Raw genomic sequence first — 13,426 nt, 5'->3', positions numbered from 1 at the left:
ATGAAATTGCTTATTTCCTCAGATTGTCCTCTATCTCTCTCAGTGTGGATGCTTTTAAGTTTTGTTTTGTTAATATTGTTAATAGTTTAAATCTATTTTAATGTTGACTTTTTGCATGTTTTTAGCCAAATGGCAATCATTTTAATTTGTAAGCTGCCTTGAGTCCCAATCTGGGAGAAAGGCCATGTTTTAATAAAGATGGTGATGGTGTGTGTCTGTGTGCATTATCTACTCCAGGAACACAAAAGCAGCAGAGAAGAAAAACACAACATATATTTTAAGATATCTTTGCTGGAAACTACAACTATTTTTGAGTACTAGAATCAAATTCATGGTTATCACAGCAAACTTGTCAAATGAACTCATGACGGAAGGAGAGGCGAGACAGAAAGAAATTAAAGAAGCAAACAGACACCCTTACATAGTAATTACTATAATTTTATTTCTTTTTTATGAAGAAAGAGACACTTCAGTGCTAGTCAACACTGACTGCCACTTAAACTAGGCAATGTAAGATAACATCAGCTTTATGGTTGCCTTCAAAGGGTCATCGAATCCAGGGAATTAGAATTCGTGGAAAAAGTGGGTTAACTATAATTTTTTTAACATAGTGGCTGCCGCTCTTTAGTTTTTACCCAATTTGGGTTCTCAGATGTCATTGAACAACTCCCACCACTTTTGATTATCTGCCATGTGGACTGGGGATAATAGGATTTGCAACCCAACATCCCTTGTAACTCTGAGGTTGAGGAAAGGCTAAAGGACTCCTTAAAATCAGGCACTATACGCACAAGCCTGGCATCTAAACTCAATCCCAATCATCCTGATTAAACAGAACAAGCTGCAACCTTCCAGATGTTCCTGTATCACAACTTCCAGAAGCTCTAGTCATGTCTAATGATGAAGAATACAGGACTTCTAGTTTAGCATCTGGAGGGCCACATAAAATTAGATGGAGGGCCAAATTCAGCCCACGGGCCTTGAGTTTCACACATGTGCTCTAGAGACTCCTAAGCCCCTTCTATGTTTCTTTTTGAAGAGCCAAGCACAAAGACAGCAACTGAGTGATTAAGGCAAATTAAATAAATCCTACATTTTCTTGAGAGGGGAAGATTCACATTAAAAATATTACACAATGTAATTGGGGGGGGGGGGGGGGGGGAAGAGAGAGAGAACTCAGACCCCTCTAACTTGTATTACCTAGAATAGTCCCTTTTTTGTCTTAGGCAAAAAATGAACATCCATGTTAAATGACTAAAGACAGGAAATCCTTAGTACTGACTTGTTGGATTGAACAAGATCAGGAGCCGCCCAATCAATTTGGATGCCTTAGTTGACTAAGTAGGCCCTTTATTCATTCAGAGCCAAAAAGAAAAGAGTAACAAAATGTGTCCTTTTCAAAATAGTTTGAAGAAGGAAAGAACACTGCTAGAATAGCAGCTGACAGACAAAGAACACAGAATTTTGAAAGGGGCCAGTATTAAGAAGCAGTAAGAACCTATTCTGGGCTTAAGAGGAACCCATTGCAGGTTTCAAGACTCCTGCGTATCATGAGCAGAAAAGAGCATCAAACCCAATCCCTGGGTGAATAAACAGCCATTTCTAAATGTGAACAGCTGCCATCAGAACCAGTCAATTCAGCATGGTTTTCCAAGTTGGCAAATATGGGCAGGATACAACTATATATACGAATATGTAATATGGTATGCTCAGTAATGAAGTATACCTTTAATGAAATATAATTTTTGTATTACTATGTTTATATTTTACCTTGTGACTTTGGAATAACAAAAATAGTTCCATTGTCTGAAACACTGCTAACTATAGCACTGAAGTGGTCCACGCTTGGGATAGCTGGTGGTTTGTAGGCCTCAATGATCACAGGATGAGCCACAAATACTTCTGCATCTTCTTTTTTACTAACTGAAGAATTGATGTTTTTCTCTGGTTCAGAAGGCACTGTAGGACTGTCTGTTTCTGTAAGAAAGTCGTCTGTGTCTTTTTTTTCTTGCTGGAGTGGCATTTTATTTAGGTTTTCGGAAGATGCTGTACTTGCAACAGATGTCAGTGCTCTAACCAAGGTTTAACAGAAAACAAGTCAGAAGATGAAGAAATCCTATCAAATGCAATCGAATTAATTTTATTTTTAACCCGAGGTTGTCTGGGTCATTTTTTCGTAAATAACGCAGGTTCCTAAGTTATGCTACTTTGTTTCCAGAATTAATTATTCCATTTCTCAATACTGGGAGTTAATTCACATGATCCCTGTTTGTTTTTGTGCCCACTCACCCCTCTAAAATTGCTAGATGTTACTTTTACCAGACAAAAAAAAAAAAAGATTGTCTGTCTGGGAATGGCAATTCAGCTTTCACATCAATTGCATGGGTTTACAACACTGTTCATTATTTTAAAACCAAAATGGAATTTGTAGTCAATTGTGTTTGAGTTAATCCTCCCTAACTTACTTACTTACTTTCTTCTTCTTCCTCTTCCTCCATCTTCTTTTTATTTATTTATTTTGCAATTTTGGCAGTCTGTGAAGCCCTAGATTAATTTAGGGGCACAACATCCGCCTTGGGCCAGATGTTTTTTTGCCTACCTCTAATACAAGAAGTATTTTAACTATATTATTTCTAGATGATTTTTGACAATCTAAAGACTTGATCAGATTCAACATATTATGGAGTTTTTGATTACAAATCATAAGGAATGGTAGAATAGTAAAGCATTTATAGAAATGTCTTAAAAGAACTGTACCCCTAATTAGTCCATAATGTTGGAATGTTGTGTGGTGTATGGCTGTGTTCTAGCAGCATTTTCTCCTGACATTTCACCTGCACCCGTGGCTAGCATTTTCAGGTTCAGGAAACATCAGGAGAAAATGCTGCTAGAACATGGTCATACAGCCCAGAAACCACACAACACTCGAGTGATTCCAGCCGTGAAATTGTTCAACAATATGAAGTCCATAATGTTGTTTAACTATTGACAAACACATTAAAATGAATCTTGTTATACTAAGTGTCAGCTTGATTAGGAATTACAAAAATCAAGCACAAGTCAAACAAATAACAAATTAAAGTATTTTATAAATATGTAATTTATTTCAAGTGTTCAAAGCACTTCACATACATTATCTCAGTAATTATCGCAACTCTATCAAACACAGAGGACTGAAATAGAATAGACCACCAAATTTATTGTCAAGATGTTTCAAACTTAGTTTATATTTTATTTTCAAGAATTAGGAAAGAAGGGTAGCTTCAATAAATAAATGTGGATCATTGTAATTTAAAAAAAAACAACTGCCTACCTTTTGTCCCTAAGTGCCAGGCCTTCCTTAATCATGTATTCTGAGATGTCAGTACACAGCCCTCCATTTTTGCTGATTATTTTCACAGGTAATGGTGAAGAATTAATCTCCTGGGACAAACAAGATTTCTTGTCAGTATTCTGTGCATTATATTGCAAAACAGAAGTCTCAGTGGGCAGCAACTGGCCATCCATTTCATATGCAGTAGGCTGTTAGTTTCCCAGTATGTGACAAAATCTTGTCATTTTCTCTTGATTCACATCAGCTTTTTATCTATATGCTGGTAGCTGAAACAGAAAGGTGTACTAAAGCATCTAAAGCATCTAAAAAAGAGAGCATCATTTGATTCCCTTTGAATATATTTGTGGATGGGTCTACTCTTCAAAACGTCACATTGCCAAATTGCAAATAAATATGTCAGTAATATTTCTTTTTTTGCCCCCCACTCAAACTCAAAGTATCACAACACTCCTCTTCCTCAGTTTGGACTCTCACAAAAACCTGGGGCATAGTTTAGGAGAAAGTATGACTGGCCCAAGATCACCCAATGGGTTTCCTGGGTGAAGGGACTGCTCAAGTATTGGTTCAAAACTACCAAACTCTGGTATGCCTTACATTCTTAAAACTTAACAGGAAGAATCTACAATGTCAGATGTGTTTATAATAAAGGTCTGTGAAACATAACAATGTACACTAGGTTCTCAATTCTAGAGTAGAATTCTAGGGACCCAAAAATGCTTTAATATCTGATATCCTGTGATTAATACTGAGAAGTTACTAGTTCTTTCTGAAAAGTAACTTGGCCTAGTAAAGCAAATGTTTACTTCTACAACTTCAAACCTGTATTATTACGTTCACCACAGCTCCTCTTAAGTAATGTGCAAGAACATCACACGCTGTTGCTGTCCACTGCTCAGTCCCACCAGCTGGTCTAAAAAAAGTTGAATATAATGAGGAAGGACGTACTCTTTACAGTTAATATGCTTTCATACAGCTGTTTACAGTCCACTCTCCACATTTGCAGGGGTTATGGGTGCAGGACCCCTCGCAAAAGCAGAAAACCAGGGGAGGTGGGGAGATAACGCCTCTCTAGGAACTATCGTCAATGTCTGCCAGAGGTTTGCTATAAATCCACACTGGAGGTCCAGCAAATGTCTAGGGAAGTATTCTCTATGGCAGGGGTTCCCAAACTAAGGCCTGGGGGCCGGATGCGGCCCTCCAAGGTCATTTACCTGGCCCCCGCCCTCATTTATAATATAATATTTTATATCAGTTTTAATAATATATTATATATACATATGATATTGATAATATTATCTATATATATAAAAGGGTAATGAAATTTCGGCCTAGGACAAAACAACAAAACTACACATCCCAGAAACACTAAACTTGGCAGCACAACCCCTCATCCATGCCTCTACGTTCATACAACAAAAAGAAAAGAAAAATCAAGTCCTAATTAGAGGGAGAGGAATAATTGCTTTCATCCAATTGCTGCCAGTTAGAAGGCTAAGCTCCGCCCACATGGTCTCCTAGCAACTCACTCAGCCCAGGGGACAGGCAGAGTTAGGCCTCACTTAGGCCTCTTCCACACTGAGAAGAAAGTGAAGCAGTGTGCATTACCAAATTATCATTACTAAAAGGTTGCAGGTTTGAATTGGGGAGCGGAGAGAGCCCCCACTGTTAACCCCAGCTTCTGCCAACCTTAAAGTTCAAAAACATGCAAATGAGAGTAGATGAATAGGTACTGCTCCGGCAGAAAGGTAATGGCGCTCCATGCAGTCATGCCAATGGCCACATGACCTTGGAGGAGTCTAAGGACAACGCCGGCTCTTTGGCTTAGAAATGGAGATGAGAACCAACCCCCAGAGTCAGACACGACTGGACTTAATGTCAGGGGAAAACCTTTACCCTTTACCTTAACTACCACCAATTCCTCAATACTTTATTTCCCATACCACCAGACTTCGCCACAGCAACGCATGGCCGGGCACAGCTAGTCATGTTATACAATGTAATACTAATAATAATACCATATAATAATATTAATTACATGTTATATATTTCATATAATATTACAGTATAGTGATATAGTTCAATATAGTAATATAGAATGCTAATATTGTGCTATGCTAATAATATAATATATTGTATGTACATACAGCTGCTCTGAGTCCCCTTCGGGGTGAGATATAAATGTAGTAAATGAATAAATAAATAATTTTAGACTTAGGGTTGCCCAAATCTGAAATGACTTGAAGACACACAAAAACAACAACAATCCTGATTAACTTGACTATCTCATTGGCCAGAAGCAGGCACACACTTCCTATTGAAATCCTGATAGGTTTATGTTGGTTAAAATTGTTTTCATTTTTAAATATTTTATTGTTCTTTCATTATTGTTGTTTTGCACTACAATTAAGACATGTGCAGTGTGCATAGGGATTTGTTCGTTGTTTTTTTTAAAATGATAATTCGGCCCCTCAACAGTCTGAAGGATTGTGGACCGGCCCCCTGCTTAAAAAGTTTGAGGACCCCTGCTCTATGGGAACCTCTAGATCAGTGATTCTCAACCTGTGGGTCCCCAGATGTTTTGGTCTTCAACTCCCAGAAATACTAACAGCTGGTAAACTAGCTGGGAGTTGTAGGCCAAAGCACCTGGGGACCCACAGGTTGAGAACCACTGCTCTAGATTCTTCAATGAAACTTTATGGTGGAAGTAGACCACTGAATCAACTTCTAAAGAGAACATACTAATTATTGCAGGGAATTTTCAACATAAGAAAAAAGTATAATTTAGATATTTTCAAAATTACCCTGTGTTTGTTTCTTCTTTTTAATAAATGGAGAAAAACCATGGCATTAGGAGTCAAATAAAGAACACTGGAAATATCTCTTTGTAAGCAGAGAACAGACAGTATATGTGTAAAGCTCACAGAACAAGAAATAATCAGGTGTCTGAACTATATTCAATGGGGAAATTACCTTATATCAATTAATGAGCACTCCACTGCTAAAGGTGTTGGTTTCTTCAGATCATCGTTAAGTTTTCTTAAACACTCAATGCCCACATTTTTTACTACACCAAGGTCAATGAGGAAAACCTGCAAAGAACACTGAATTCAATTCAGGACATGCCTTCCAGAGATGAAGGATACATTGATCAATTATAGATTCCCTTTGCTCCCAAAAACACACACAGCGCACTCTATCAGCAAGACTACCTGGCCTCTGTGTAACATGTTCAGGACCCTAAAGGAATTGCTATGGGGAGGAGAGGGTAGAAAACAGCTTTTACACCAGTTATATGACACAGTTGCGTGTAAGAAATGCAGACTACATTCTTCAAAAGCCATTATCACAGGTCAACAGAAGCTCACACACATTCTAATTTCTGTATGTTTGATTTGGGCTTTAAAGCACTTGGCACAACAGCAATACCTGGATCTGAGAACAAGTCAGTTTCTATAGCACATAACCCCTTCTATCCCAACTGCTAAGACTAGGGAAACCTAAGTCCCATATATTTCATAGCTACTGAATGGGGATCTTGGTCTTACAATTTTGCTCTCTAGAGAAAATAAACAATAGCAATCCAGTTTATGTATTTTGAGGAAACATTATTGGTTGACTAAAAAAGGACAGGTTGCTCACCTGTAACCATGTTTCTTCGAGTGTACTCTGTGAATTCACACTAATGGAGAAGCTGCGCCTGCGCAGGTTCCGACGGAAACTCTTCCAAGCTGAAGTTCAAATTTTGGCGGTAACCACGCCCCCCCTTCCCAAGGGGCATATAAGGCAGCCCCAGGCGCCCGCTCTCCAGTTCCTACGCCGCCAAGGCAACGAGAAAGGGAGAGGTTTGCCAGAGGGGAAGGAAGGGCGGGTTTGTGTGAATTCACAGAGTACACTCGAAGAAACATGGTTACAGGTGAGCAACCTGTCCTTTTTCTTCGTGTACTCTGTGAATGCACACTAATGGAGACTGACACGCTAAGGTCCCGGATGGTGGGACAAGGCAAACTCGACAATCAGTGAATGTCCAAACATATGTTTATTAGGACATATTGAGATAACAGTCCCAAGAGACCAGTGCAATAAATTGTCCGAAAGGACCAGTGCAATGCAAACATGAGCATAGTAGAAGAGGAAACATAACATAGAAATTATTCAATAAACATGATAGAAACGCGCAATTGCGTATAGTGCATATATACGCTCTCCAGGGGGGAGAGGGGAAAGAACATCATGGCCTTTGACATATCCGCCAGGATCAATAAGGCGCTACAAAGCAACAGAGCAACTGCTCAACACAATCAGGGAAAAACATATCCCTAGAGGTAGGTATGGGGAAAAAGACCGGCCCAAACTTGAAGGAGAGGTATAGAGAGTCACCTGCGGGTGAGTATAAGGAGAAAAGACGTTTGAGAGTCAGGAGAGGCAAGATGAGAGTACTGATCTTGCGAAGGCCGAGTCCTTTAAGGCTTTATTGTCCAGCCTGTAGTGAGAGACAAACGTAAGAGGGTTTGACCAGATAGCCGCTTTGCATATGGAGTCAAGCGGAATACCCCTAAGGAAGGCGGTCGAAGCCGAGAGGCCCCTAGTCGACCTCGGGCGGATGGATGGAGGAGGAGGTCGTTTGGCTAGTTCGTAGGCCAACTCAATGGCCTGAGCGATCCAGTGGGACAGTCTTTGGGAAGAGATGGGATTACCCAACTTGTCCTGGGCATAGGCGACAAAGAGTCTTTGTGTCTTACGGATGCCCTTGGTACGGTCCCTGTAGAAGAGAAGTGCCCTTCGAACGTCAAGAAGGTGCAGTTTTTGCTCGAGAGGAGAGGAGGGGTTAGAGAAGAAAGCTGGTAGGACAATGTCCTGGTTGAGGTGGAAAGCTGACACCACCTTAGGGAGAAAGGTAATGTCCGGGCGAAGAACAGCGCGGTCATGGTGAAAACGTAGATAAGGCTCGTCGACCCTGAGAGCAGCAAGCTCGGATGGCCGTCGTGCCGACGTGATCGCCACTAGAAAGGCCAACTTCCAGGAAAGCAGACGGAGATCGGTCGAGGCAAGCGGTTCGAAGGGAGCAGAAGTGAGTTGAGAAAGTACAAGTTCGAGGTTCCATCCCGGCGTAGGTGGTAGCGACGGCGGGCAGATGTTATTGTAGCCTCGGAGAAAAGTTTTGATCAAGTGGTGAGAAAAGAGAGATGGCTGACCGTGGCGTTGAAAGGACCAGGAAAGAGCTGCGAGATAAGCCTTAATAGAAGCGAGAGAGAGTTTCTTCTCGACGAGGGTCATGAGGAAGTCGAGGACCACCGATACCGAGGTCGGAAAGGTGTCGACGTTACGGGATCGAAGGAAGGCGTGAAAGCGAGAGAGTTTATAGGAATAAGCCTTGGTAGTAGACGGCTTATGGGCTGCCCGAAGGACATCTTGCAGGTTCTGCGGAAGGGAGGCTAGGTAAGAATCCTCCATGCAGTGAGATGAAGGGAAGGGAGGTCCGGGTGAAGAATTTTGCCATCCTCCCTTGAGAGAAGGTGCGGCGAGGGAGGCAGAGGGCGAAACGTTCCTCTGGAGAGACGAAGAAGGGCTGGATACCACGGTTGGCGGGGCCAGGCCGGAGCTATGAGAATCGCTGTGACCGAGATCGAGAGAAGTCTTTCGAGAACTTTCGGTATGAGGGGAATCGGTGGAAAAAGATAAAGCATCTCCGCCGACCAGTCCAGTAGAAAGGCATCCCCTAGACAGCCGGGGAAGGAGTTCGGGGGAAGTCTCGCTCCGTAGCGGGGTAGCTGAGCGTTGTGGGGAGACGCAAAGAGATCCAGAGTAGGGCGTCCCCAGTGGAGGAACAGACCGTCGAGGATCTCGGGATCGAGCTTCCACTCGTGAGAGGAAGATGTCATCCTGCTGAGGGCATCTGCTAAGTCGTTTTGGGCTCCCGGCAGGTGGATTGCAGAGACCTGTACGTCGTGGGCTATGCACCAAACCCAGAGACGGGAGGAGAGGAGCATCAATTTCCTCGAACCCGTACCGCCCTGTTTGTTGATGTAGAATACTGCTACGAGGTTGTCCGATTGAATGAGGATGGACTTGTGACGGATGAGGCGGGAGAAAGCTTTCAGGGCTTTGAGAATGGCGAGAAGCTCGAGGAAGTTTATGTGGTTGGCCCTCTCGGATGGGGACCAAAGATCTTGAACCGTTAGACCGCTCATGTGGGCTCCCCAAGCGTAGGTGGAGGAGTCCGTGGTTATGGTTAGCGACGGCGGGGCTGGATGAAATGGGAGGCCCCTGCACACGTTTTGGTGAGACGTCCACCATAAGAGGGACTGGCGGACGAACGACGGTACCGACAAGTACTTGGAGTTGTGGTGGTAGAACGGCTTGAAAGTGTCTATAAACCACCTTTGTAGGACCCGAAGGCGCAGCCTGGCAAACGGGGTCGTGAGAACCGTGGAGGCCATGTGGCCCAGAAGGACTTGAATGGCACGGGCTCTGACCCTCCGGGCGGATCGACAAAGGGCGATGTGGTGGCGGAGAGCTAGGAATCTGTCGAACGGTAGTGAAACAGTCTCTGTGACGGAGTCGAAGAGGGCCCCGATGAACCGGATTCGGGTTGACGGGGAGAGATTTGACTTCTCGGAGTTGAGTTGGAGGCCGAGAGATTTAAGAAGACGCAGCGTGAAGGAGACGTGGTTTTCGAGAAGAACCGGATCGGGCCCGACGAGAAGCCAGTCGTCCAGATAAGGAAAGACCGTGATGCCACGTAGCCTGAGGTGGGCCGCTACGGCGGCGACGACCTTGGTAAAGACCCTTGGGGCCGTAACGAGACCGAAGGGTAAAACGGTAAATTGGTAGGTTTGGTCGAGAACTTTGAAACAGAGGAACCGTCTGTGCGCCTCCCGTATCGCCACGTGGAAGTAGGCGTCTCGTAAGTCTATGGAGGCAAAGTAGTCTCCCCGCTGCAGCATCGGGAGGATAGAGGCAATAGAGACCATCCTGAATTTGGAAGGGCGAATGAATATATTGAGGGCCCTTAGGTCCAGAATGGGGCGTAGCCCGCCCCCCCCTCTTCGGGACTGTAAAGTATCTGGAGAAGAAACTTAAAGGGTCCAGTTCGGGAGGGGAGGGACGGATGGCGCCTTTGGCCAGTAATGCATCGACTTCGGCCAGTATCTCTGGGGAAGGAGTTGAGTAGAGAATGCGACCTATAGGTGGGAGGTCCGTGAACTCTAAGGCGTAGCCGTCTTGGACAATGCGAAGAACCCATGCATCTGAAGTAATGGACTCCCATTGATTGTAAAAGGGGGCTAGGCGGTCGGCAAAGGCACAGGAGGGTCGAGGCAGCGTGGGCTCTACAGCGGTAGCGGGCGAGGAGCTTTGGCAGGGGTTGGCGTCAGGTACGCCGGTTAGCCTGCGGAGGAGCGGGGGTGGTTCGACCGCGTTGCTTTTGCGGATGAGGTCCCCGACGAGGTTGGTGATGGGTTTGATTATTCGAGCCCGAGGGCCGCCTGAAAGAGTGGTGTCTGAAAGATTGCGGCGGGAAGCGGCGGGAGCGGTGCGGGAACCAGCGGGTGCGCTGAGGTTGTGGTTGGTCGCCACATTTAGACGCAAGAATTTTAAAGTCATGGTTAGACTTGAGTTTGTCATCGGTACCGGAGTTAAATAGTCCGAGCGCGTCAAAGGGAAGGTCCTCAATGACCTGTCTGGAAGATGAGGAGAGACCCGAAGACCTCAGCCAGGTGTGACGGCGGATGGATATCGCGTGGGCAATCATCTTGCCCGCAGTATCACCTGTATGTTTCGCCATTTGTATTTGGTGGTGAGCAAGCGAGTCTGCTTCTTGTTGGAGGGTAGTGAGGACGGAGCGGTCTTCGTCCGACATCTTAGCGAAGAAGGGCTGTGCCTTCTCCCAGATAATCTGCTGGTAGGCACCCATGCAGGCTCCATAGTTCGCCATGCGGCAAAGCAAGAGGGCTCCAGAGTAAAGTTTTCGACCCACGGCGTCGAAGCGCTTCCCTTCTCTGTCGGCCGGAGTGTTCGACTGACGACCCGAGGATTGAGAGGCCTTAACGACCAGGGAGTTGGGGTCGGGGTGGTGTTTGAGCCACTCCAAGGTATCATCGTCGGTACGGTACCAAGTCTCGATCCTCTTCGAGGTCGGAGGAATGGAGGAAGGGGTTTTCCAGGAGGCCTGGATAACGTCCAAGAGATAAGGCAGGAAAGGGAGTAGCGTGGCCGGCGGAGCTTGGGCCTGCACCCTTTTGAAAACTGGATCAGACACTGCTTTGGAAGTCTGCTTGATCTCCAAACCCAGGGCGTCGGCCATTCTGACCATTTGATCAGAGAAAGCACGAATATTGTCAGTAGGAGAAGGCGGGTCTGCCTCATACGCATCGTGGGGAGGAGAGAGGTCGAGACCGAGAGAGACCACCGAGGCCGAGAGGACAGAGTCTGGGCGGTCAATATCAACATCTTCCTCCTCAGCCCCTTGGGGGGACTGAGGGGGAGAAGAAAGCACAGTCTCGGGAGGAGGCATGGCCTCGCGGGAAGAGAGGGCCGGGAGCCGAGGATCCTTAGACGCTGAGGCCTGGGCTGCTCGAGCCAGGCGAGCCGTTTGTCTGCCACGCTCCGGTGTCGAGGTGGGAGGGAAGAGCTGTTGGCGCGACGAGTGAGGCGGCGCAAGGGGCTCCGGCACCGGCACCCTGACCACCGTTTGGGTAGAGTGGTGGGGTGAGTCCTGCAGCTCCCCGTCAGACAGGGGGTGCAATGGAGATTGAGAAACATCTCTAGGCCTCTGGGCTGGCACAATTGGAGAAGATCTTCTCGAGGAGGTTGCCGAGGAGGACGGCTGGTCTCTCCTTGAGGAGGCCGAGGAAGAGGAGCGCTGAGTCAGCCGTTTCTTTGTCGGCGGTTGCTTGGATGCAACCCTCAAGGACTTGCCAGGTGTGGGAGGAGCCACAGCTGAGTCAGATTGCGCTCGACGAGACTCCTCGTGAGCCCTTTTAAAGGCTATTTTGATAGCAGAGGAGGACGGAGGGGAGCCGATACGAGAGCGGATTGAGGTCACCGAAGCCAGAGAGCTCGACGTCGAGGAAGGCCCCACCTTTCCGGAGCGGGTCGACACGGTAGCCGTCGTCACAGTACACGGTGGCTTGACCGGTTTAGTGGCCCTGGAGGTCCTGGACGCCCTGGACGAGACCGAGGAGGCTTTAGCTGTCGGAGGCTTAGCTGGTGGCGCCGACATAGCTCTCAGAGCTGAAGACGACGACGTACCCGACGTCGACGGAGTCGGTTCTGGCGCGAGAGATCTTTCGTAAAGCGCCGCTCTAAGCCTAGCGGCTCTGTTCTTTCTGGCCTGAGCTGTGAGAGCTAGGCAGAAACGGCAGGTACTGACCACATGAGCCTCGCCAAGACAGAAGAGGCACTTGGCGTGGCCGTCCGAGTCAGGAATTTTAGCAGCACACTGCGTGCAACGCTTGAAACGAGTAGTAGACATGCGAAGAGTCCGAAGTGAACCTTGCGGCTGAAAAAAAGGAACTGGAGAGCGGGCGCCTGGGGCTGCCTTATATGCCCCTTGGGAAGGGGGGGCGTGGTTACCGCCAAAATTTGAACTTCAGCTTGGAAGAGTTTCCGTCGGAACCTGCGCAGGCGCAGCTTCTCCATTAGTGTGCATTCACAGAGTACACGAAGAAAAAACATTCTGTACTAATGTTTTACAACAAAGAGGTTCACTGGAAAAATTTCCACAATAATCAGCAGAGATTAACCCATTTCCACCATATAAACAGCCTGCCATACAGTCACTTCAGAGGTTCACTCTTCCTTGTGGAAACTGTGAATGACACAAATTGTGCAGCAAGTGCCTGCTTGGAAACTTCTAGAATCACTGTACTGAAAAAAAAATGGTGGCAGCTCTGTTTAACCTCCCAATATGGTCACAATGCATGCTTAGTTCTTACGGGTTGGTTATGAATGTCGCACCCCAGCACCAATTCACCTTGCTTCAATACACAAATTCCACCACAGCAGGCTTTAGTCTTTTCAGTTTATTGAAGAAAGCAATCCAAACTTATTTAAAAGGCAGAAAAGTAAGTAAAAAACCAATTGCAAGTGCAA

The 13,426-nt window shown here is 45.8% G+C and overlaps 1 protein-coding gene across 4 annotated transcripts in view; it reads right to left on the bottom strand.

The window, feature by feature from the left end:
• rnf17 (ring finger protein 17) overlaps nucleotides 1-13,426 on the bottom strand; it is an 82,518-nt gene that overhangs the window by 18,496 nt on the left and 50,596 nt on the right. For all 4 annotated transcript variants that reach the window (XM_062974616.1, XM_008107968.3, XM_008107969.3 and 1 more), the window contains 4 exons: nucleotides 6,305-6,423; nucleotides 4,154-4,244; nucleotides 3,314-3,423; nucleotides 1,771-2,072 (listed from right to left, as the gene is read on the bottom strand). In XM_062974616.1, coding sequence (XP_062830686.1) covers nucleotides 1,771-2,072; nucleotides 3,314-3,423; nucleotides 4,154-4,244; nucleotides 6,305-6,423 — 622 coding nt within the window. The remainder of the gene's footprint in view (nucleotides 1-1,770; nucleotides 2,073-3,313; nucleotides 3,424-4,153; nucleotides 4,245-6,304; nucleotides 6,424-13,426) is intronic.

The sequence above is a fragment of the Anolis carolinensis genome, chromosome 3 (genome assembly GCF_035594765.1).
Source record: "Anolis carolinensis isolate JA03-04 chromosome 3, rAnoCar3.1.pri, whole genome shotgun sequence".
NCBI classification, from domain to species: Eukaryota; Metazoa; Chordata; class Lepidosauria; order Squamata; family Dactyloidae; genus Anolis; species Anolis carolinensis.
This window is presented reverse-complemented; position numbering and strand designations above follow the sequence as displayed.